The sequence below is a fragment of the Lycorma delicatula genome, chromosome 4 (genome assembly GCF_047948215.1).
Source record: "Lycorma delicatula isolate Av1 chromosome 4, ASM4794821v1, whole genome shotgun sequence".
NCBI lineage: Eukaryota > Metazoa > Arthropoda > Insecta > Hemiptera > Fulgoridae > Lycorma > Lycorma delicatula.
Window position 1 is genome coordinate 77,585,414 of NC_134458.1, and position 26,031 is coordinate 77,611,444.

General features: G+C 30.3%; 1 protein-coding gene across 4 annotated transcripts in view; it reads right to left on the bottom strand.

Moving 5' to 3' along the window:
* The window catches only part of Wdr62 (WD repeat domain 62), a 315,495-nt gene that overhangs the window by 76,325 nt on the left and 213,139 nt on the right, over positions 1-26,031 (bottom strand). For 3 of the 4 annotated variants that reach the window (XM_075363395.1, XM_075363397.1, XM_075363398.1), the window contains exons 5-13: positions 24,156-24,371; positions 21,752-21,934; positions 19,107-19,267; positions 13,361-13,496; positions 11,544-11,756; positions 4,694-4,869; positions 2,458-2,632; positions 1,069-1,203; positions 477-662 (exon numbers count right to left, since the gene is read on the bottom strand). In XM_075363395.1, the coding sequence (XP_075219510.1) occupies positions 477-662; positions 1,069-1,203; positions 2,458-2,632; positions 4,694-4,869; positions 11,544-11,756; positions 13,361-13,496; positions 19,107-19,267; positions 21,752-21,934; positions 24,156-24,371 (1,581 nt within the window). The remainder of the gene's footprint in view (positions 1-476; positions 663-1,068; positions 1,204-2,457; positions 2,633-4,693; positions 4,870-11,543; positions 11,757-13,360; positions 13,497-19,106; positions 19,268-21,751; positions 21,935-24,155; positions 24,372-26,031) is intronic. The other variant, XM_075363396.1, reaches the window with a different exon arrangement.

Below are 26,031 nucleotides of genomic sequence, written 5' to 3' on the forward strand. Positions count from 1 at the left end.
TACTACTAGTAGTATTTTGTGTTGATGAAACACTTTTTATTTTTTTGACATTTTGTTTTTATAATCTAAATTATTGTAATTATAAGCATGTTTCATGAACATTAATAGAATAAATAGAATTCAATGCTTCACTAGTAATTGTCAATTAGGTTAGGTCTCCAGTTTTTAGTAATTATTGAAAGATATGTCTATGTCAGAACTATTTTTTTACTACTTATTTGGCTATAATTAGACAAAATACAACCATTTAAGCAAAAGAGTAATCCGTTTTGGGAAAAAACTAAAAATTATAAGAAATTAAAAAATAAAATTCAGGATAATTTTTTTTTTTCTATTTTACAAATTAAATATTACAATTCATTTTTTAATCAGAAAAATGAAAAGTTTATTACCTGTTATTAAAAGTCATATATATAAATTATTTATTTAAAAACAATAACATTATAAAACAGATTAATAAGTATAAGTTATTTCACCTTAATAAGAGATCCATCTTCTCCAACAGATCCTTTAAATGTTTTTGTATGTTTCCCACTATTAATACTGTACACTCTGATATTACGGTCTTGACACGCAGTCAAAATATGTTTCTGCATACAGTCAACTTCCATGTCATATAATGTAGTTTTACCAGCTGCATTATGGCCCCTTGAGAACTGACCCTGAAAAGATAATTACATGCAAAGTTACAGAACAAATTATAATTTAACTGTAAATAAAATTATCTTAAGATGTATTATTTTATTTTTACACACTATTATTATAAATCTTGTAAAATTTAACTGTTATTTTGTTTACTTTATAGACTAATAGCAGGTTTCAGTACTGAATATAAATGTTCAATGTGGAGTGAAATAGACATTTGTTCTCATTTTCGATATTTAGAGAACTGTTTACAACTCAATTCTTCTGGAATAAACAATGATGTCATATTATACAGAATATTCAATCCATTATTATTATGTTTATGATATTACAAATCCATGATCAAAATGATCAATATTAAAACCATACTACACATCAAAAATGTTTAATCAAATGAATTTAAAAAAATATATATTAACTTACTCCTTGTAACTGTCTAAATATAATAGATTTATCAGCACCACAGGAAATCATTTGTAACTGATTATGAGAATGCAGAAATCTGACAGCAGTAATGGAAGACGAATGGTCATCTAATGTTTGGACAAAATTATAATCCTGAAATAATAACATCAAGCATTTAAAGTTTAGTGCAATGAAATATAAAAATGACCGATTAACACAAATAACATTTTTAGAAAATAATTTATTTGTATATTTACTAACACATCAACTTATAGTTAATAATTCAAATACTCATCATTCTGTCCAGACCTGACTGAGTAGCATCCTACCCATTCTTGACCTATGTAATATATAATTATGCATTACTCTGAACAAAAAAATGATTTATTTACAGTTAATCAGCAAATGATAGAAATGTCAGTTTTGTGACATGTATGTATGCATGTATGTTTTTTTATATTCATGCTACAACTGATTATTATTTTATAAATAGTCAGTATCAAATATAATGAGAATTATTGTAAAACCACTGGGCAGCAATAGTGTCCCTAAGTTGGTCAATGTGTAGTACTCCATGACTAGTAAACATCAACAATAAACTGACTCCAGCCATCCTTAACAACGTGGATCTACCAAAGTCAAACATATACTCACAGTGGTGATAATGGAAAAAAGGAAATAAGGAAAAAGAAAGGGGGTACCAACAGAATTGGAGTACAAATTAAACAGCCATGACCAGAATCCTCAAAGCCCCCTCAAGGGAATGGCCCTACCCTACCCAAAATCCCTCAATATCACTACATATCTACCCATTTGAATACAGCACATTCTCATCAAAATTTCAGACTGACCAGCTTAAATATAAGCGGCATCAAAAGTTAATTTTCCTTTAGGAATTAAAGAGTTGCATGACATTAGATAGAGGGCTCCTGAAGGAATAACTTCAACCATTTCTACAATGGGATATGGAAGGATCCCACTGTAATATAAAGCATTTAGGTAGATCCCTACTGCACATTTCTGAGCAGTAAAAGAACTAACTAAACCATCAAACTCTTGGCCTAATCATACTAATCAGCGCTATCTAGGGGCTTTCTACACCAGTTGGAAGTAGCATTGTCAAACCCATCCTTGAAATGATAAACCATTTATGGTGTCTGATGCCAAATGTACAATTTAACACTTAAATGTAATTAATAAATACAAATAATCTAGAATTTACAGTTCATAAAATTAGAACTCAAAGTTTAAGTTAAATACAACTGAAAATACACATGGGATTTCATTTATTGAATTCTTTTAATTTTACTATAATTTATTTAAACCCTAATTGAATTTTTATTTTACTAAATTAAAACACACACAGAATAACAAAAAATAAATATACATAAAAATACAGTTCCATACCTGATCTACATCAAATACATGAATAAGGCGATCTCTAGATGCTGATGCAAGAAAATTATGAGAATCTTGTACAGGTTCCTGTAAACCACGGGACTGAGAATATTCAAGGCATAAAACTTCAGCATCATGTGCTTCTATTAAACATAATTGTTCTAATGTTGCAAGATCATGTATTCTAAAAAGAAAATAATAATAATAGGTAAAATACTGATATAGGAAACAACTAAAGAGCTTTTATAATATTTCTATCTATAAAATGATTACATAATCAGGATATAATTATTTCTGTTACCATGATAATTATAACTGGACTTCTAAATAAAAAAAGATATTAAAGAGCTGGACTGCATTTACAAACTAAAGGCTGAAAACAATTCACTAATAACATTTTGCTTTTACTAAGTTTAAGAACAGAACTAGTTATCAGAATAAGAAAATCTGTGAACAAAAGAATATAGTATTAAATTAATATCTGAACTACTAAGTTGAATATACATACTTTACACATTCTTAGCATATGAGCAGGGAAGTAATTGCGTACTACAAACATGTAACATCAGATACTGAAACCCAATAAAATCACAAGATGAATACTAACTGACTCAATGTTTCAAAAAGAAGACAACTAAAGTTTACAAGAACAAAAGAAAACAACACATGTATTATGAGGTGTGATAAAATGATGAGAATTTTTTTATTCTGCATGCTGTCTTTTTGACCGAGTTTGTCTTTATCACAAACAACATCAGCACTGTCTAATGTATATCCATATTTTCAGCCACGTTAGATGCATAGCTCAGATTTGGCAGCCAAGGGTGTTAATTATAAACGACAATTTACTTTTATTAAAAGTGATGGAATGTAGGATTTGGATTAAATTCCGTGTTAAAAATGGAATGAAGTGCAGTGAAGTGATGAAGATGTTAGAGAAGGCTTTTGGCTTTTATGTCAACACCAAGAGTGCTGCAAAGAGTCTCAAGAAGACTGTATCATTATTGAAGACAACATTAAAAAGGGCTGGACATCCTAATACATCAACAACTAATGAAAATATCTACAAAATAAAGAACAACATAATCAATAACTGTCGAATAACTATTAGAGAAGTTGCTGAAAAGCTGGGAATTTCTTATGGTTCATGTGAAACAATTTTGACTGGTATTTTGAATATGAAACAAGCAACAGCAAAATCTGTCACAAAAATGTTGAATTTTCAACAAAAGCAACACTGAAGAACTGTTAGTTGATATAACCAATAACTTGGAATTACTGAAACATGTCATAACAGATGATGAAATGTGGGTATACAGTTATGATATTTAAACAAAGATCCAATCATCCCAATGAAAGCTTTCTGAAGAACCAAGCTCAAAAAAGCACACCAAACTCTTAGAATGTTAAGGCTCTCCTTACTGTTTTTATTTTTATTTTTTTTTTATAATGGCAATATCCATTACGAATTCTTCCCATAAGGTTGCACAGTCAACAAACAGTGATTTTACACAATTTTCTTGAGACAATCCAAAAAAACCATAAATATGAACAAACAATTCTTAGATTTTATATTACAATAACGCTCCATCCAGCTCAGTAATAATAGATGATTATTCAGTCAAAAATAACTCAAGACTGGTAATGCAGCCTCCATATTCTCCAGACATGGCACCCTGCCACTTTTAAGATTAAGACTATATTAAAAGGACAACAACTTGTGATGATACAATAAAGAAAAAATTGCTAAGTGAATTTAAGGCTACACAAAAAAATGCTTTCCACATCTTTTGAGCAATAGAAGAAATGCTGGCATAAGCATGTCGCATCTCTGAGGAACTACTCTGAAGGAAACAATATTAATAAAGAAAAATAAGTAAATTCTTTATGATAAAAATTAAAAATTCTTATTTCTTTTTCACACCTTAAATATTACAACGTTATGGTACAAGAACTCAAGAGTACAGTACTGAAGCTTTTATAGAATAACTACACAGTACATTGTGTTTTAATCATTACTCTGTTGGTCTATGGAAATAAGAAAGCACTGCCAATGTACTAAACATGTTAACATGTTTGCAGATGCTATACTCATACAAAGTTTATTATCTTAGAACTTCTTTTGTCTTTCTGTGCCTTTTTTTGAAAATTGAGTTTTTTTCTAGGCTCTGAAAAATCATACAAATAAAAATGTAATAACTATAATATAAGAACTGTAATTATTAGTAGTGAACTTACACATTACCTTATATTTCCAGCTCTATCTCCAGAAGCAAGATGTTTCCCATCAGGACTAACTCTAATTGACCGTACACCATTTCGACCATCATATGATAAATTATCACCTTTTTCAGCTCCCGATAGATCTGTATCTTTTAGATAATTCAGTTCTGGATCTATATACATAACTTTTAATAATTCCTGAAAAAATAATGATAAAATCTCAAAATTTTCATTTTTTGCATTTTCATTTATTTCATAAAAAGCATATTGCACCTTGTCATAGACATAATTTGCAAATTAACACATATAATGTTTTACTAAAACATCATTAGTCAGAATAACTCTCTCTATGAATCATGAGAAATGTGCTGATGGTGAGGGGGCTTGAGTGCTCAGCGATACAGAGTAGCTGGATCGAAGGTGCAACGATATTGGATAGGTATCTGTTGAGAGCCAAACTAAGGAATGATTCCTGAAAGAGGGCAGCAGCTCTTTCAGTAGTTGTTAAGGACGTAGTTCAGGTGGACTTAAACAGCCATACCAACATCACTCAATTTTCTGAGTACTGCGCACAACTGAAAGAAACGGAAAACTACAGCTGCTTTTTTCCAAGAAAATGCAGCATTCTCATGTAACAAAGAAAGAGGCACCTTTGTTGGTAAAATATTCTGGAGGTAAACTAGTCCCCCGTTTGGATTTCTGGGTGGGGACTATTACAGAAGGGATCACCAGAAAATTAAAAAATAACATTCTACAAGTCGAAGCGTGGAATGTTAGAAGTCTGAAAAAGGTTGGTAGGTTAGAAAATTTAAAGAAGGAAATGGATAGGTTACATGTAGATATAGTAGGAATTAGTGAGGTTCGGTGGGAAGAGGAAAACGACTTTTGGTCAGATAATTTTAGAACAATTAACTCAGCTTCAAGTAAAGGGCAGGCAGGAGTAGGTTTCATAATGAACAAGAAGATTGTGAAGACAGTAGAGTAGTAGATTGTTTCAAAATGCACAGCAATAGAATCATTGAAATAAAACTAAAATCAAAACCTAAGCCGACAATTGTTAACGTCTACATGTCTACAAATGCCCATGATGATGATGAGGAGATAGTGTGTACACTATGTGTGTAACACATAAAACGGGATGAAATTTTTATAATAGTTGGAGACTGAAATGCAAGCATCGGAAAAGGCAAGGAAGGAAATATTGTGGGTGAATATGGGCTGGGCAAAAGGGATAAAAGAGAGGACCGACTTATTGACTTTTGCATAAAGTATAATTTAGTAATTGCCAACACCCAGTTTAAATTCATAATAGAAGAATATACACGTGGAAAAAGCCAGGTGATACTGCAAGGTATTAAATAGATTATATCATGGTTAACAAAAATTTTAAAATCACCTTGTCAACTGCAAAGCTTATGCTGGAACAGACATCGATAGCGACCATAATTTAATTATAATGAAATATAGATTGGGGTTTAAAAACCTGCAGAAAAGGTGTCAGATGAATCGGTGGAATTTAGAGAAGCTTGAGGATGAGGCGGTAAAGAAGATTTCTGAGGAGGACATTGCAAGAGGTCTGAGTAAAAGAGGTAAGGTAGAAAATAAAGAAGAAAAATGGGAGAATGATAAAAAGGAAATTCTTAAATCAGCAGAAGATTAGACAGAACAATGAGAACTGGTAGAAAACATTGGATATCGAAGGATATATTGCAGCTGATGGATGAACATCATTGTTCATCCATTGATAGATAGATAGGTGACAGATAGGTCTGACAAACTGGTCTGTAATATTTATGAAAAAGGGGAAGTTCCATCAGACTTCAAAAAGAGTATTATTGTCATGATACCAAAGAAAGCCGGAACAGATAAATGTGAAGAATACAGAACAAATTAGATTTGCTCATGTATCAAAAATCTTAAATAGAATTCTGCACAGAAGAACTGAGTGGAGAGTGGAAGAAGAGTTAGGAGAAAACCAATTTGGTTTCAGGAAACGTATAGGAACAAGGGAAGCAATTTTAGTACTCTTATTAGTAGTAGAAGACGATTAAAGAAAAATAAACCAACATACTTGACATTTATAGACATAGAAAAGGTATTTGATAACTTAGACTGGAATAAAATGTTCAGCATTTTAAACAAATTTAGGGTTCAAGTTAGAGATACAAGAAAAATTGCTAACATTTACAGGAACCAAACTGCAGCAGTAATAATTGAAGAACGTAAGAAAGAAGCCACAATAAAAAAGGGAGTCCGGCAAGGATATTCCCTATCACCGTTACTTTTTAATCTTTACATAGAACTAGCAGTTAATGATGTTAAAGAACAATGTAGATCTGAAGTAACAGTAAAAGGTGAAAAGATAAAGATTCTACAATTTGCTGATGATATAGTAATTTTAGCTGAGAGTAAAATAGATTTAGAAGAAATAATGAACGGCATGGATGACATCATATGCAAGAAGTACTGCATGAAAACAAACAAGAACAAAATGAAAATAATGAAATGTAGTAGAAATAACGAAGATGGTCCATCTTTGTTATTTCTACTACATTCAGTGGTCCACTGAATGTAAAATTAGGAAGAGAAAAGATTATGGAAGTAGAATTACTAAAGATGGACAGAACAGGGGCGATAAAAATGCCGAATAGCACAGGCGAAACAAACCTTCAGTCAGAAATATAATTTGTTTACATCAAAATTAATTTAAACGTCAGAAAAAATTTTTGAAAGTATATGTTTGGAGCGTAGCTCTATATGGAAGTGAAACTTGGACGATCAGAGTACCTGAGAAGAAAAGATTAGAAGCTTTTGAAATGTGGTGCTACAGGAGAATGTTAAAAATCAGATGGGTGGATAAAGTGACAAATGAGTTATTGTGGCAAATTGGTGAAGAAAGAAGCACTTGGAAAAATATAGTTAAAAGAAGAGACAGACTTATAGGCCACATATTAAGGCATCCTGGAATAGTCGCTTTAATATTGGAAGGACAGGTAGAAGGAAAAAATTGTGTAGGCAGGCCACGTTTGTAATATGTAAAATAAATTGTTAGTGATGTAGGATGTAAGGGGTATATCGAAATGAAATGACTGGCACTAGAGAGGGAATCTTGGAGAGACCAAACCAGTCAGTCAAATAACTAAAGACAAAAAAAAAAGTCAGAATAAAGCTATACTAATTTTTTTTTTTATAGTTAGTTACTGAAAATGCACCCAAATTCTTTATTATTTAAGGTAGGCTAAAGAAAATGCACTCATTTGTTGGTATTTTGTACTAAGGTACTTACTATAAGGTATTTTTTGTACCCAGGTATTTGTAAAAATTATAAAGGCGTTTGAATGTATTGAATTATGGGATGTTTAAGAAAAAAAAAGAAATATTAAAAAATCCCAATAAGAATTAATACGTAAAATTTTTTAGATAATATTATTCTTAGAGTAAGATCTAGGGATAAATTAAGTTTAATTTATTTGGATCACACCACATTTCATTTTTTTGCTCACACCAACCTTTCATCTTTTGAAGACCCATAGGATCATTACTGAAACTTAAACCTTGATCCAATAGCACTATTTAATATGATGTCATTTAATATCAACTTATGTGATATTATAAGTCTTAGAATTTAAACCAGTTTTGTTATTTTCAAGCTCCACACACAGTTGCATCCCTTGCACACGTAATAAAAATACCTGAAGTTTGTTATATATCAGGTGTGTAAATATGAAACTGGAATTTGTCGATAGATGGCCTTAGCTGTCAATGTAGTTACCATCAAACTGCATTATTTTCTTTCTTTGACAGTTGACAAAGATTTTCAACTCGCAACAATACAAGTTTCATACAACAGCATAGTTTTAATTAGCAGTGAACATGTCAAGTTTTGAACCTACAAATTACAATTTGCAGACAGCATTGATTTTCTGTTAGCATATAAAGAAAACTGCTGCATAATTGCATCGAATGCTTGTCGAAGCGTACGGTGAGCATGCTCTTAGTAAATCACAGTGCTTTGAGTGCTTTAAAAAATTCAAAAGTGGCAATTTTGATGTGAGAAACAAGAACGTGGAAGACAACCAAAAAAGTTTGAAGACAGCGAATTACAAGCATCATTGGATGAGGATGACACTCAAACCCAACAACTAACGGATCAATTAAATGTAACACAAGAAGCTGTCTCCAGATGTTTGAAAGCCATGGGAAAGATCCAGAAATGGGAAATGGATTCCACATGAACTGAATGAAAAACAGCAAGAAAACTGAAAAACCACTTCCGAAATGCTGCTCGCCAGGTACAAAAGAAAGTCATTTATCCATTGAATAGTGACAGCTGATGAAAAGTGGATATATTTCAAGAATCCTAAGCATAAAAGATCTTGAGTAACTCCAGGTGAACCATTGACATTAATTTCAAGGCCAAATCGCTAAGGAAAGAAGACAATGCTCTGTGTTTGGTGGATCAGAAGGGTGTGATCTATTATGGGCTGCTAAAACCTGGTGAAACCATTAATACTGAACGCTACCGACAACAAATGATCGATTTGAATCAAGCATTGCGTGAAAAACAACCACAATATCAAAAAAGGCAACACAAAGTGATGTTGCTTCATGATAATGCACCATCACACACAGCAAAACCAGTCGAGGAAACGATTGAGGCATTCAGTTTGGAAATACTTTCGCATGCGGCTTACTTCATCAGACTTAGCTCCATCCGACTACTATTTATTTGCTTAGATGGGACACGCACTTGCTGAGCAGTGCTTCACTTCTTATGAAAATGGCTCGATGACTGGTTTTTTTCTCAAAAGAGCAACAGGTTTTTTTGGTGTGGCATTCATAAATTGTGAAGAGAGATGGGAAAAATGTATAGCTAGCAATGGACAATATTTCAAATAAAATATTTTTAATCATTTTTATACAATAAATGTGTATTTTCTATACAAAAATTCCGGTATCATATTTACACACCTGGTACAGAGAATGCCAGGCCACTGTATGTTGTTAAGGATAACACAATAGTACTGGAGACAGTACCAATGATTGTTAGCATTAAAAATATAACTGATTCAGTTGGATTCCAATCTGTCAACCTCCCACACAGGAAGGCTAGCAATAACCATCTGAAATAGTCATTGTACATGAAATTATGATGTAATGAAAGTGCTTAATCTTTTAATTGGAAAATTCTATTCCATAGCATAACTTTATATTTCAAAAATTAAATTTTATACAGAATTCTGACAGTTTTATAAGTTGCTGATTAATACGTTTTACAATAATGTATAAAACTCAATAGTTTTAAAATGGTCTTAAAAATTTACCCTTTTTACTCATTTATGCAAAAATGAATGAAATTTCCAAAATCTCTTTTCAATAGATATATTTTTTAATTTATAGCTGTTTAATTACTCATTAAATGTAAACAATATAAATTAAACCAAATACAAACAATAAAAATTCATTTTTAACAGAAATAGTTTAAATAATATGAAGGTAATTTTTAGCTAAAGTCTGACTGGCTGTAGCTATGTAAACTTTACATGGCTGTCAAAACACATATGCGCCCTGGCTCTTAGCATACCTTGCACAAATGCAGACACCATTTGCCATCATAGCATTACTGTGTACAGTTTATATTGTAAAGTTAAAATGTTTTAAATAATTCAGCGGCCCACCGACTGTGAAATACGGTCTGTGATTCGATTTTTCACTGCAAGGAATATGTCAGCAGCAGACATTCATCGCCAGATATGTGAGGTTTACGGGCATAATTCAATGAGCGACAGTAAAGTGCGTAAATGGGTAAGACTATTCAAGGACGGGCGGGACAATGTCTATGATTAACTCCAATTGGGCTAAAATTCTGTAATCACAGATGATTTGGTGCATTAAGTTGACACAAAATTTGTGAAGATCGGTGATTCACAATTTCCACTTTGTCACTGATATTCCCATAAATTTTAAAGAAAGTGCTATACAAAATTGTTTCTGAAATCTTGCATTAAAAAAACTATGTTCGCAATGGGTTCCCAGGCTGCTTTCTGAAGAACACCAATAAAGGACAATGGCTAGTGCTTTAACATTTTTGACCCGAAACAGTAAGGAAGTAGATGAACTTTTGGAACACATTGTCACAGGGGACGAGACCATGGGTTTCTCACATCACTTCAGCATCAAAGCGGCAGTCAATGGAATGATGACACACAACAGCTCCAGTCAAAGTGAAAGCCAAACAGACAACGTCAACATGTAAGATTATGGCAACTGTGTTTTGGGATAGACATGATGTCCTGTTAGCCAATTTTATCCCCAGGACAACAATAAACTCAGCTGCATACTTCGAGACCTTGACAAAGCTTTGGCGTGCCACACAGAATAAGCAACGTGGCTTATTGTCAATTGGAGTTTTGTTGCTGTATGACAATGCACGACCTCATTCTGCTGCTCAAACTCAAGTTAATCAGATCTTTTGGATGGAAGCAAATGGACCACCCACCATACAGCCTGGACCATGTGCCAAGCGATTACCACCTGTTCTGCTACCTGAAGGAGTTTCTTGGCAGTTAGCAGTTTAACACTGATGAAGAAGTGAAAACAATGGTTGAAGACTGGTTGTCTTCACAGGTGGCTGATTTCTATGATGTGGGCATAAACAATTTAGGTAAAATGCTATGATAAATGTTTAAACAAACTAGGTAACTACATAGAAAAGTAGCAGAAAGTGTAGAGTGAAATAAAAAAAAAATGTTTTTGACAATATTTTTACTAGTTTTGTTTGTATTCAAAATGGATCGTAATTAAAAAATAGCCCAATATTTTATAAATCATCTAAATCATAATAAAGATAACAAACAAGATTTTATACTCACATTACTGTAAATATTACGCCTGTAAATAGTTTTATTATCAGAATCATCACTATTATCCAGATTCCAAACACGAATTGTATCATCACTTGAACATGTGAGGAAGGAACCAGGAGGCATCGCAGGATCTTCTACACCCCAAAATCCTGGAGTTGGATACATTTCTACCGCCCATATACACGCAGAGTGGTAAAGAAATGAATAAGATTTTCCAACCTATGAAAACAAATATATAATATTTTATGCATTACAGGTATTATAAATATTTATATTAGCAGTAGCAAACAAATAAAGTAAAATCTTTTTAAGCTGGTCTTGTTGTAGGCAAGATTACATAAACCATACAGAATAACAAAGGGAGAATTGAAAGTTAGCCAATCAACTATTAACTTTGTTGGTTTGTATATATATAAACATTTAGAAATGCATAATGATGATAGGAATCCTAATAATTTGTGTGATATCTATAAAATAACATGCAATGATTGTAACAAAATTTATACTGGAAAAACTAGAAGATCATTTAAGGCAAAGTTTGCAGAACATTTTAGATCTTATAAAAACAATTTAGGGTTCTCCAATCTTGCAGAACATTTAATAATCAATAAATATTCAATCACAGATTTGGATACAGATTTAAATATAATAGAACTTGTAAAAGGGTGTGATAATAATAAAAAATTAAATATTTTGGAAAAATATTATATATACAAGTATAGACAAAAGTTTAATTTGATTAATGTACAGACAGAATTTGATAATGACTTTCTTATCAAAACTGCCTTAGATAGCAGCACATTTATAAAATTTAAATAAATACAAATAACTTCAATACAGTACTGTATGTGTCTAACCACATAATAAAAAAATTTTAATTCTTTTATTTTAATGTTTGAATTTAATGTGTGATTTGAGAAAAAAAAGAAAAGTTTAACTGATGATGAGGGAAAACCTTGAAAGCACTATTAAAAAATAATAAGCATAAGGTAAGAAGCATTACTAAATTCTGTACTCTTGGTGGTAAACGGTTTTTATACTTTTGTCTTTGATGTATATATATATATATATATATATATATATATATATATATAAAAAAAATAAAAATAAGATTACACGATATTTAATCTGAATTTTATCAAAATACTTCAAAAGTAAAGAAATAATTTTTAACCAAATAATATGAACACAAAGTAAGTAATCATTCATAGATTCCTACAAGACTCGTTTACCAGAGATTTCAAAATATGAACTAATAATTAATACGAATGAATTAAACCAGAATTACAAGATTGTAAGAGACAACAGATATAGAGAATAAAATAATGACAATTTATTAGGTGTTCTTGAAAATCCAAGTCGTCAGTAATTATATAAAACATTTTAAATGATAAACTGTATTAAGTTGTATAAAAACATTGTCTTCAAAACTCACATCAGAACACAATTAAAATTTTACACACTTTTTTCTAGATTCTAAATATATATATATATATATATACGCCTAACTCAAGATAATCATTACCAACTTACGATTCATCAATCATTCAGCTGATAGCAAAGCAAGATGAAAAAGGCAACAACATTCTGTGAAGGTTAAACATATTTACTACATTTAGATTGTTTTTCGTATAAAACTGATATTTTAAAATATTCTTCTTACTAATCTTTTTGGACAAAAATATCACTACTAATTTATAAATTATGATATAATAATTATTACTTTTTAGTAATTTTATTTAACATAATATTATACATAAATCCTGTAAGAATAGTTCTAAATTAATAAACATTAAAAATGAAACAATACATTGTTCACTCACCCTTTTAATATCCCTAACATCCCAAACATAAAGACTATGATCATTATAAATACAGCTTAATTTATAATTGCGTTCATCAAATGCTAAAGCTATGGCATCAGGATACTTGGCATTATTAGGATGGCTACCCATATGACTGAAACAATAGAAGACTTTACATTCACAAAAAGACAAGGTCATAAACAGTTTATAACAATAATAAATAAATAATTATAACCAAAATAAAAAAAAAGGAAACCGAAAACCATCAAAAAATTGAAAATTAATAAAAGCTGAGAATACAGTATTCCTTTCTACTTTGGTAACTTTATTAATATAACTGTAACATATTTTTATTAGTGGCATATTTTAATACTGGAGAATTTTACAGATAACCTGAAAAGTTTTTATAAACCAATACCGGTATGTATATCATCACACCAAAAGCTCAGTCAAAAATTAGGCTCATAAAAAATATAAGATCCAGGACATGTGTAAGGAAGCAGTGAGCAGTGATCTTTGTAAGTTCGTGCACCAAACAGCATCATTTCATATATATTGGAGACTATGTTACCCAAATTTTTGTGACCATACACATGGCCACAATCTAGATGCATTTGTGATTTAATGATGGATCTCAAAGCAGACCAGAGAGGTAACATCAGATTCTACCCTCAAACTTAGAATTTCTGCAATGGAGGTTTTGAAACGATCCAGCAGATTTATGGTAATGAATTATAATTAACCACGCTGTGTTTTAAGTGGTACTCATTCTTCAGTAGGGATACAACATCACTGAAGGACAAAGAACACAGTATTCTTCAATACTTCAACATTTACACGGATATGGACCATTAATTCATCTCCAAGAGTCAGATTGTCAACACTGAGTTATACTGTAATATTCTGAAGTATCTGTACAAAGAATTTGACATAAACTACCTGAACTGTGGCACGGGGACAACTGAGTATGATATTCCAATAATGCTCCAGCTACAAAACTTATGAAACATGAATTTTACAGCTACCAAAACATGATTATCACTCAACATCACCCAATACTTGCCAGATTTCACTCCTAGCAATTTCTTTATCTTTTTCCAAGATGTTGCTAAAACTGAAGGATCTACGTTTTGACACCATACAGAAGATTGAGATTGGAAGATATTTGAGATACTTAAAGAAGAGGACTTTTTCAGCACATTTTTAACATACGCAGAAGCACTGGGACCAATTAACATATACATATTTTTTTCATGAACTAATTCTCAGATTTTTTGATTAGACTTTGTGTTTTAGCTGACATGGATATTAGCAAACATATATTGTGGCCTTTACTTAACTGGTAGTATGAATAGTCAAAATCATTTAGCTTTGAGTTCATAGAGCACAATGTATACAATAACATTCATACGTAATGCAAAATCTATTCCTTTTCATGCATTTACTGATGCTTTTCTGGTGAAATAATTTACAGCTAATACTTCCCACTTTGCTTTAGGTAAATAAATTTTATCTGAAGAAGCCTTAAATAACAACTTTTTTCAGAGAACTATCTACTAATATCAACAATTATAATTCATAAGGCATATGGTACTTTTTTTAATTTTTACAAATAAAACTGACTCATGGTCTGGAAGACATGGTAGGTAAATTTTTAAAAACTGGAGCACATAATAAATACATGTTTCAATTTTTAACATTTATTAAAACTTATAAAGTTATAAAGTGAATAGGATGAAAATATTGTTTTAAATAATTCTATAATGTATCAAATTCAAAAGTAGCAATTAGAATCAAATAAATAATATAATATTAATCAATATTAATAATAATATAAATAAGCTTAATTATTAGAAAAGGGACAATCTATAAATAACATCATACTACCATTCTTAGTTTTTGACTGCTTCTCCCACATCAAAGGAAAATGACTCATTCCCATAAATATATAACATTTATAACACACTGGTGTTGGAAATGTTACATATTTTATAAAACATAATATATGGAATAAATTTAGTGAAATATTAAGTAAGTATAAGACTAAAATCACATTTATTTAACCAAAATGATATATTTTTTTTTTTTAGCAAACTTAAATACACAACTTTAAAAGTACCTTTAATTACAGTAAAACACTATATATCACAAAAAAAAAAATTATTTATTTATAAACTATCATAAAACAAAATGAAAAGTCCTGCAAAAGCTACAGACTGTAATTAAAAATTATTATAATTTCACCTCTATACACAATTAAAAATTCACGTAATTTGAAATTTGATTATTGCTTGAAATATGAATTAGAAATTGCAATAAATTTCAATTTCAGATAGTGTTTCAATAATATTTAAAATGATAATTCTAATAATTTTCAAAAATCATGGAATGATCCATTGAAAAATGTGCTAAAATATATTATTTTAAAAGTTACTGCAACCTAATCTTTTATTCTAAATAAATTTTGACAAAGACTGTACTTCCTGATAAGCAGATTATTAAAGAAAGATTAAGGAATTATACTCTCCACAAAAATATATTTATTGGATCCTATCATAACTTACCAATCTAAAATGTTCTATTGATTGCAAATCATATAAAAAATAAACTACGCATATGACTCAATCTGAATACTTCAAAATGGTCTAGTAAAACCAGACTACAAAACTTAGTATAAATTTTTTTTTATCTTCAGTCATTTGACTGGTTTGATGCAGCTCTCCAAGATTCCCTATCTAATGCTAATTGTTTCATTTCGGTATACCCCCTACATCCTACCTAACAATTTGTTTTACATATTCCAAACGTGGCCTGCCTACACAATTTTTTCCTTCTACCTGTCCTTCCAATATTAAAGCGACTATTCCAGGATGCCTTAATATGTGGCCTATAAGTCTGTCTCTTCATTTAGCAATATTTTTCCAAATGCTTCTTTCTTCATCTATTTGCCACAACACCTCTCCATTTGTCACTTTATCAACCCATCTGATTTTTAACATTCTCCTGTAGCACCACATTTCAAAAGCTCCTAATCTTTTCTTCTCATATACTCTGATCGTCCAAGTTTCACTTCCATATAAAGCGACACTCGAAATATATACTTCCAAAAATCTTTTCCTGACATTTAAATTAATTATTGATGTAAAAAAATATATTTCTGACTGAAGACTCGTTTCGCCTGTGCTATTTGGCATTTTATATCGCTCCTGCTTCTTCCATGTTTAGTAATTCTACTTCCCAAATAACAAAATTCTTCTATCTCCATAATCCTTTCTCCTCTTATTTTCACATTCAGTGGTCTATCTTTGTTATTTCTACTACATTTCATTACTCTGTTTTGTTCTTGTTTATTTTCATGCGATAGTTCTTGCGTAGAACTTCATCCATGCCATTCATTGTTTCTTCTAAATCCTTTTTACTCTCAGCTAGAATTACTATATCATTAGCAAATCGTAGAATCTTTATCTTTTCACCTTGTACTGTTACTCCAAATCGAAATTGTTCTTAAACATCATTAACTGCTAGTTCCATGTAAAGATTAAAAAGTAACGGAGATAGGGAACATCCTTGTCGGATGCCCTTTCTTATTACAGCTTCTTTCTTACGTACTTCAATTATTACTGTTGCTGTTTGGTTCCTGTAAATGTTAGCAATTGTTCTTCTATCTCTGTATTTGAACCCTAATTTTTTTTAAAATGCTGAACATTTTATTCCAGTCTACGTTATCGAATGCCTTTTCTAGGTCTATAAACGCCAAGTATGTTGGTTTGTTTTTCTTTAATCTTCCTTCTACTATTAATCTGAGGCCTAAAATTGCTTCCCTTGTCACTATACTTTTCCTGAAACCAAATTGGTCTTCTCCTAACACTTCTTCCACTCTCCTCTCAATTCTTCTGTATAGAATTCTAGTTAAGATTTTTGATGCATGACTAGTTAAACTAATTGTTCTGTATTCTTCACATTTATCTGCCCTGCTTTCTTTGGTATCATGACTATAACACTTTTTTTGAAGTCTGATGGAAATTCCCCTTTTTCATAAATATTACACACCAGTTTGTATAATCTATCAATCGCTTCCTCACCTGCACTGCCCAGTAATTCTACAGATATTCTGTCAATTCCAGTAGCTTATCTGCCATTTAAATCTTTTAATACTCTCTTAAATTCAGATCTCAGTATTGTTTCTCCCATTTCATCCTCCTCAACTTCCTCTTCTTCCTCTATAACACCATTTTCTAATTCATTTCCTCCGTATAACTCTTCAATATATTCCACCCATCTATCGACTTTACCTTTCGTATTATATATTGGTGTACCATCTTTGTTTAACACATTATTAGATTTTAATTTATGTACCCCAAAATTTTCCTTAACTTTCCTGTATGCTCTGTCTATTTTACCAATGTTCATTTCTCTTTTCACTTCTGAACACTTTTCTTTAACCCACTCTTCTTTCGCTAGTTTGCACTTCCTGTTTATAGTATTTCTTAATTGTCAATAGTTTCTTTTACTTTCTTCATCACTAGCATTCTTATATTTTCTACGTTCATCCATCAGCTGCAATATATCAAAATATATATATTTTGATATATATATAAGCTGCAATATATCTGAAACCCAAGGTTTTCTACCAGTTCTCTTTGTTCCGCCTAAGTTCGCTTCTGCTGATTTAAGAATTTCCTTTTTAACATTCTCCCATTCTTCTTCTACATTTTCTACCTTATCTTTTTTACTCAGACCTCTTGCGATGTCCTCCTCAAAAATCTTCTTTACCTTCTCTTCCTCAAGCTTCTCTAAATTCCACCGATTCATCTGACACCTTTTCTTCTGGTTTTTTAGTAATATAAATAGTATGCAATATTTAATATCCTAAGACTGTTATAGGTTTTAGAATAAGGAACAATTTTAGCTTTCTGCAACTGCTTTTGATTTCATCCTTGACAATAAAAGCATACCATCTAAGAAACAAATGAAAAGTCATCAAAACCCAAAACTGTGTTTTAGTCCAATATACTATTCCACTCTCTGACTGATTACCTGATAAATACATAACTAACTACAAAAAGAGATGTTTTCAATTCTGAATAAAGATGTATACCGAATCAGGTCAACAAATTTTTCTTACTGTTTACTGCTAGTAACTGTACCTCAGTGAGACATTTTTGAATGTATAGATGGACAGACAAGAGGAGATAGGTTATGTATACAGACCCATTACAAAACTACATACTACATGATGTCATTATATTGTTTTCCTTACACTTCACCATAGGTAGAAACATTTATAAATGGTAAATATTAATGTACTTTTCAGTTTTCTATTTCCCTAATTATATTTTTGTGTAAACCATTACTTGTGAAGTAGTCATAGTCCGTCCAGGTATCATATACTACCCACCGGGTTGGTCTAGTGGTGAACGCGTCTTCCCAAATCAGCTGATTTGGAAGTCGAGAGTTCCAGCGTTCAAGTCCTAGTAAAGCCAGCTATTTTTACACTGACTTGAATACTAGATCGTGGATACCGGTGTTCTTTGGTGGTACAATTTCGAATACGGTAAATTTAACAGTCCTATAAATACAATTTTTTTTTAAAACCACAAAATTCATTATAACTCATTACATCACAAATCATCACACCTTCAAAGATTCCTTCTGTCTATAGCAGCATGTTGTAACAGATGATCTCAAATTTATACCAAAAATTTACAGTACTAAAAAAATTGTAATTAGAACTTATAATAAACAAAACATATACTAAACTCACCTGATAGTAAGACCTTGAGCAACATCAACACCGAGGTAGTGTGTTCTAGGAAGTGTTGTAATGAACTGAAGTGTCACTGGATTAAAACATCTCACAATACCTTCGGCACAACCAATAAATATATGATGTTCTCCCACAGCCATACAGTTGGCACTAGTGGTCTACAAATTGAAATCAAAATTAATATTTAAAAAAGATAAAATAACTGTGAATAAATAATTTTAAAAAAAGTTGTGTAGTTTTAACCCCCCCCCCTCGCAAAAAAAGAATTATATAAAATTAAAATTTATTAAACTCTGTAGTACATAAATTAGAGTACATTCTCAAGTGTAACAGTTGTATTGATTTTTAACATATGCTACCTTTTTTATGATTAAAGATGTATCTGTACATCAGAAAATATCTAATACCTGCGTACTAGAAAATTTTTACTAATACTAATACTCTAATACTTTTCTTTGAAATGAAAATTTGACTAACAATATAGACTAATGATATAGTATTAATTATTATCTAATTAATCTCTAATTTTACATAACAAATACATGAGATAGATAACATGTAAACAATAGAAAAACTATTTTAATATTACAATGTTATATAAATTTATTAATTCAAACTTATAATGATGAAAAGAAAGGAGTGATAGTACACTTCCAAGTTTCCACTCTCTGTTTTAAACCAATCTAGAATCCTTATCTTGCCTTGATTCAGCTCTGGCTCTCCATACACATTTTGCCGTATCATTTTTATTACAATTCTATAAATTTACATTTGCAATCAATTTTCATACTAATTAACTACTGATGACATAATCTTTTACTAAATTCAGAAATGCCACAATCAGCTTCTTGTTAAACTTCCATTTCTTCTTACATAGGAATAAAGCTGCAACTGTTGTTGCTGTTTTAAAACAAAATCATTCGTTTCTCTTTCAGCCCTTCATTTGTACCCTTTCTAATAAATCTAAAATTCTTTAAAATAATTTCATATTGTATGGTAGGAATGTGACGCCCTTGTGATTATCAACACTTCATTCTATCATCTCTAAATATAATAATTATGAACATTTTTCTCCAATCTCCTGGAACAGTTTTGCCTATATTACAGGAAATCTTGTACAACTTCTGGATACCAGTAGTTCCAGCTAAGATTGGCATCTCTAGAGCAACTTCAACGATATTTATTCAGGCAATTTGTACAACATTTTTCTAATTTTTTAATGATTTTTCAAAAAGTTTATATTACAATCATCATATCTGATAGGTAAATAGAATCATGATATCCAAAAATTAAAATCAAATGAAAACAATTTTGTACAACTAACCAATATGTACATATTGTCTCATCAATTTCTATAACTTTCCCGATGAAGATAAAATACAGAATACACTTAAAATTATGCAACCTTATTTAATTAATTATTCCTGTCCTCTTTAATCCACTTTTATCAAACGAATCTCTTTCTTTATATCATTTTTTTCTTTATAGAATTTTTATATTATTCTTTGAAGTGAAAATTTGACTAACAATATAGAGTAATGATATAGTATTAATTATTATACTATAATATTGACTAGATTTTCTACTGCGATTTTATGGGTACATTAATAAAAAGACTGATGCTGCTGTTGAAAATAGTGAAAGCACTATGTTGAAGGCTATTGACATAACTTAATATATATTGACCTGGTGGAGAATAATTAAATAATATGGACACTCATGCATGCACCTCCATGCAAGCATGCACACACGCCAAGCATACAAAATGACTGAAAATGTATGAAAGCATACAATGTGAGTTCAGTACTAAATAAAATTTGTACTAATTTTATGAAATGCAGAAGAACCACCATAAATAGGAAAATAACTAAATTAGGATAGAAAATTGAGAGTAACAACTAACATTTGTCAGGAAATATGAAAAGAAAAGGAAATAAAGAATGGAGGATTATGATAAATGAAAAGAAGAAGACCAATTTGTTCAGAGAGGTTGTGAAAAAAATATAAATTAATGGAATGGTTACAAATAAACAAGGAGAGAAAGAAGTGAGTGCAGACCACCAATCCATCTATCCAAGGTACTGAAAGGAGATGTAACTTGAAGAAAATGTTTCAACGATAAAACAACAAAATTTATACTTTAATGTCTTAGGTAGAAAACGTCTTTCAAGGTATAAACTGTTTAACCACAGTAGGAAAAACTTAAAAATACTTGGTAAAGCTACACTAATATAACTTATTGTACCCATAACAGAGATTTTTTCAGAGGACCAATAACTATAAAGGTATGTGGAATGGAATACACAAGGTTAACTTCTGCTAAACATGATTTCTGTATTTAAGTAACCAGATACATAAGTAATGTAATGGAATTAACCCAAGGAAAGCGTTTGCCAGAACTTCAAAAAAAGTACCTAGAACATTTAAACACTGTCTTCAAATTGTTGTTGTCACACCTACTGCTTGTCAAGAAGTTAACTTTATCTGGAACAGTTTTACTTTTACAAAGTAATTGCACTAAATTCAACTTAATGTAGCTTTTGTGTAAAATACTTGTAATTTCTTACAACAGTAGGTAAGTGTAATCTTTGATAAAGAAAGACATCTTTTCTTTAATAAGTAAATACATAAACTTAACTCACCCTTAACTCTACCCATTTGTCTAGAAGCCGCCTATTATTAAATTCACATAAAAGACCTGATTTTGTGATGGCATAAGTGGAATCCCCCATTTCTCCTTTGCCACATGCTACATCACAAAAATCATTATTTCTTTGTTCTCCTAATATAGCAGATCTTCCCATTAATGGAACAGGTTCCTTGTACTGTGAACAATAAACAAAATAAACTTAACTGAGAAGGGAATTACAAAATACAAAATAAAAATTAATTCGTGAAATTTATTCACCAGCCCAGTGAAAAATAAACTACAGAAAGGACTATTCCTGTTTTCTTCCTTTTTCCTAAACAAGAATCTTCCTGAACCACAAGGGATTTTACTGACAAAATACTTAAGATATGATAAATTTTTTCCCAAATATGGTACAGATTTATCACCACTTACTTCTTTAATATGAAACAAAACAATTTAAATTATATGCTATTTAAAGCAGATTAATAATTTGTAATGATATATGTATTACTATGCTCTCAGTAATTCTCATGGTGAGAAACTTGTATTAACAACTTGTTTTTTTATGCTTTGATGAAAAGTAGAGTTTTACTTGTGACTTCCTATTTTTACAGTTCCATTTAATTAAGCGTTCACCATCCTCTTATCAATATTAAATGTAATAATCTATTTCAAGAGAATATGAGAAAATCATATTTTATATTAACATGTAGACCTGATCAATGACATTATGTACTGTTTAAGATTTTGAAAGTAACTCCAATATTCCATACAATGCACATGAATGACATCTCAGAAGATGTAGGAACATACAGTATTTCTTAGCTGTCATGCATCACTAAACCATCATCTTTTAGAACTAAAATAATTATCAATTCTAATCATGTAACAAATTTACTTCCTATAGCAAATCTACAAATTTATATTTTAGTTAACAAACATCTTGAGTTAATACCTTTACTAAAAAAAAACATTGTGGCATTTTAAAACTTTAATGTTAATATACCCAAATAAATTTAGGACAGTTGGTTTACGTAGGCTAATATTTATTTATTGTATTAATATTACACATATTACATTGAGTTAGAGCATTCTTACGCAATAAGATTATATAAGTAAATATCCTCCCACACGTACAAACAAGAAATACAGGTAATAAGTGTAAAAATACACAACACAAATACGTGAAAATTAAAAATTAAACTTTTTAACACTAAGAAGTTCTTAAGCTAATATTTTACAAATTATTAAAGTAAATCCTATATTAAATTAGCTACTGCAGATAAATCTGAAAATTACCTGATATAAAATGAAACAAAACTGAACTATTCCTTTAATAAGAAAGATTTTAGTTTTAAAATACAGATTAGAAAATTAAAAACATCTTTAAGGTTTATAATCATAAACATAATCAAAAATATCTTTAAGGTTAAAGATTTTATAAAGTTAAAACATCTTTAACCCTATCTATATTGTCTACTAACAGAAAGAATTTAAGATTATATGAATTGTATTTACTTAGACATTTATCCCTGTACAACTGAAAATGCATGCAATAAAAAAATGTTCCAAGTCTCTGGCTCACAAAAACAGTTTACATGGTGCACATTAATTCAACTCAAATCTAATACCTTTTAATTAAGTTGTGCTTTTTCGAATGTTGAAATTCTTATTTGCATAAGCTTTAATAAACAAAATGGTACATTGTATCCAACGCAGCTATTTAGGAAATGTTGGGCTTTATTCTATTTTTATTAACATTTTTATCATATATTTCAGATACTACTCCAAAAATTCTTCATGCACCACATAAATTAATATTATAATAGTATACTGTTTATATATTATTAACGTTGATTGATTAATTTTAACATGTCTCTGAGAGTACACTGTTATATGTTACAATTACCTACAACTGAAATGGTTATTATTCATGTAGCTTCATATAGTGTATGTGACTTGGTCTAATATTCCAAATACAAAAACATATAATTTCCAAATCTTTTTCTTATCTCTAGAAAATTGTAATTTCTGTTGACATTTCATGGTTTTAATTATATTAGGATAATACAAACTTCTAGCACATGACTGGATATTTTGGAAAAAGGAAAAAAATTCTTCTCTTCTATACAAACACAAAATCTAGTAATGAAATTTTTGTCAGCATTAAATAACCCTCTACCAAACCCGGTCTATCTGATAAAAGATCAATTTGCAATCTTTAATCGAATTTAGAATAATGCGGGCTTATATGATAATAAAGAATGAGAATTTATAGTATATAACATATGATATTAGGCAACATAAGTAAATTCTTAAGAAATATATTTATTTGTATAAGTTTTAATGACATAAATCTTTTAAAAAATAATAAATACAAACAAGTATAAGACAAATATCAGAAATATACTTACTTTAGCAGAACGTGAATATTCAAGGTACCAGAATTTGACATGGCGATTTCCAACAGTGACAAAATAATTGCCATTGTCAGCAAAAGCCACAGCTTTTACTTTGGTTGAAACTTTATTAGATGCTACTTTAACTCCTGATCGCCAGTCCCATACATTAACAATCATGTCATGTTGCGATCCCACCGAAACAACATACTTCTGACTGGGTGAGAAAGCCTAAAAAAATAAATAAATAAGATGATTAATTACTTTATCAACGATACAACAATTCAGTTCTGGTTTGTGGATGATGTAAAAGGAATAAATGGCTCATCAGCATGAAAGGAAAACATAGGATAGGTTATCAGAAAAAACCTGGAACCTTCAAAGCAGAAAATATGAAAGACAGTACAAAACTTTATGAATACAATTTTACTTGATTATACAGCATTGAAGTTTTGAAAATTAAGTGTTAAAAAGCAAATAATGCCACATTAAAAATCTCATTTCCGCTTATGAAAACATTATTTAGAATCTTCAGTTTTTTCCAAATTAAATAGGGGCTTGTGAGATGTTACAGAAGACCGAGAGGAATTAAAGAATCTCCAGTTATTTTTCAAATGGCACATTATTACTTCCTATATAACTAAATTTTACGTTAAAACAAAAAAATTAAATATTAGATGATATGTTATGTGGAATGAAAAGCTGGCTTTATCAAGTAGGTCCCTCAGTAACTAGATGGACTTTTTGTGAAACCACCGGAGAAGAAACAGTCCTTGGACAGTTCCAGAAGAGCAGAGAATCACTACCTCATTGAGTTCCAATAAAGAACCAGCTACTATGTACCTAACAGAAAGTGCCAGCGGGATACTACACTTGAAACCACAGGGTGATGCCTGGCTGAAATTTCATAGCATTAATTCAAGTAAGCAGAAAAAAAAATAAGGCAAAGAAGAAGGGATGAGAGATGTACAGAAGAAGAGGGATGTAAAGGAATTACCTCTTATCAGAGTAGATCAAGTGATGATAAAATACATTAACAAAATTTGGATTTTCCTTCTGCAAAACCATTATTATTCTATTAATGAATGATATTAATACAATAAACCTGAATTTTCTGCATCCTCATTTAACATCTATTTAGATTTAAATACACGCAATCATTTTCAACTGACACCTAATAGATTACTATTTTATTCTATAATATTATCTATTTATTAATGCCATATACTTGGATTAGTATTATTTAATGCAATAATTTGGACTTAAGCCACTTACTTCTCTTTTTAAATAGAAACAACTACTATAGTCATAATGAATGCTAACAGCTTGCAGTGGTGAACTGCATCCACCATCCTTAACTTAAATTATTAACAGGACAAGTTCTTTGAAAACTGGCCATTTACATTTTACCTGATTTCACATCCTTCAGTTTCCAAGATGCTATTGCCTGAGACATTTCAGAACCATCAACTTTTAAGGATGCAGTCTACTGTTTTACCCAGTACAATTAATATGAACTAAGAGCTGGTAAGATGCTAAAGATAAGGGTGATTATATTGTTTTTTTTTTTTTTATAATCAGTTTTGTATTTTATGATACTTCTCTAATTAAGGTTTATCCTACAATTTTCATGGCAAATGATTCAGAAAATCCATTCTGTTACAGATGGAATAAGCTCTCCTGCCCTCCTGGATATGATTTTATTAATGTATACATATATATATATATATATATATATATATATATATAATGAATAATGAATGAACGTTAAGAAATTAAAAAAAATAAACCAATATTTTGTAAACGACTTCATTAAACAATAATCAGAAAACGTAAAGTGGCATATTTAAAGATCTATATAAAGTAAAAGAAATTTAGATAAATGAAAAAA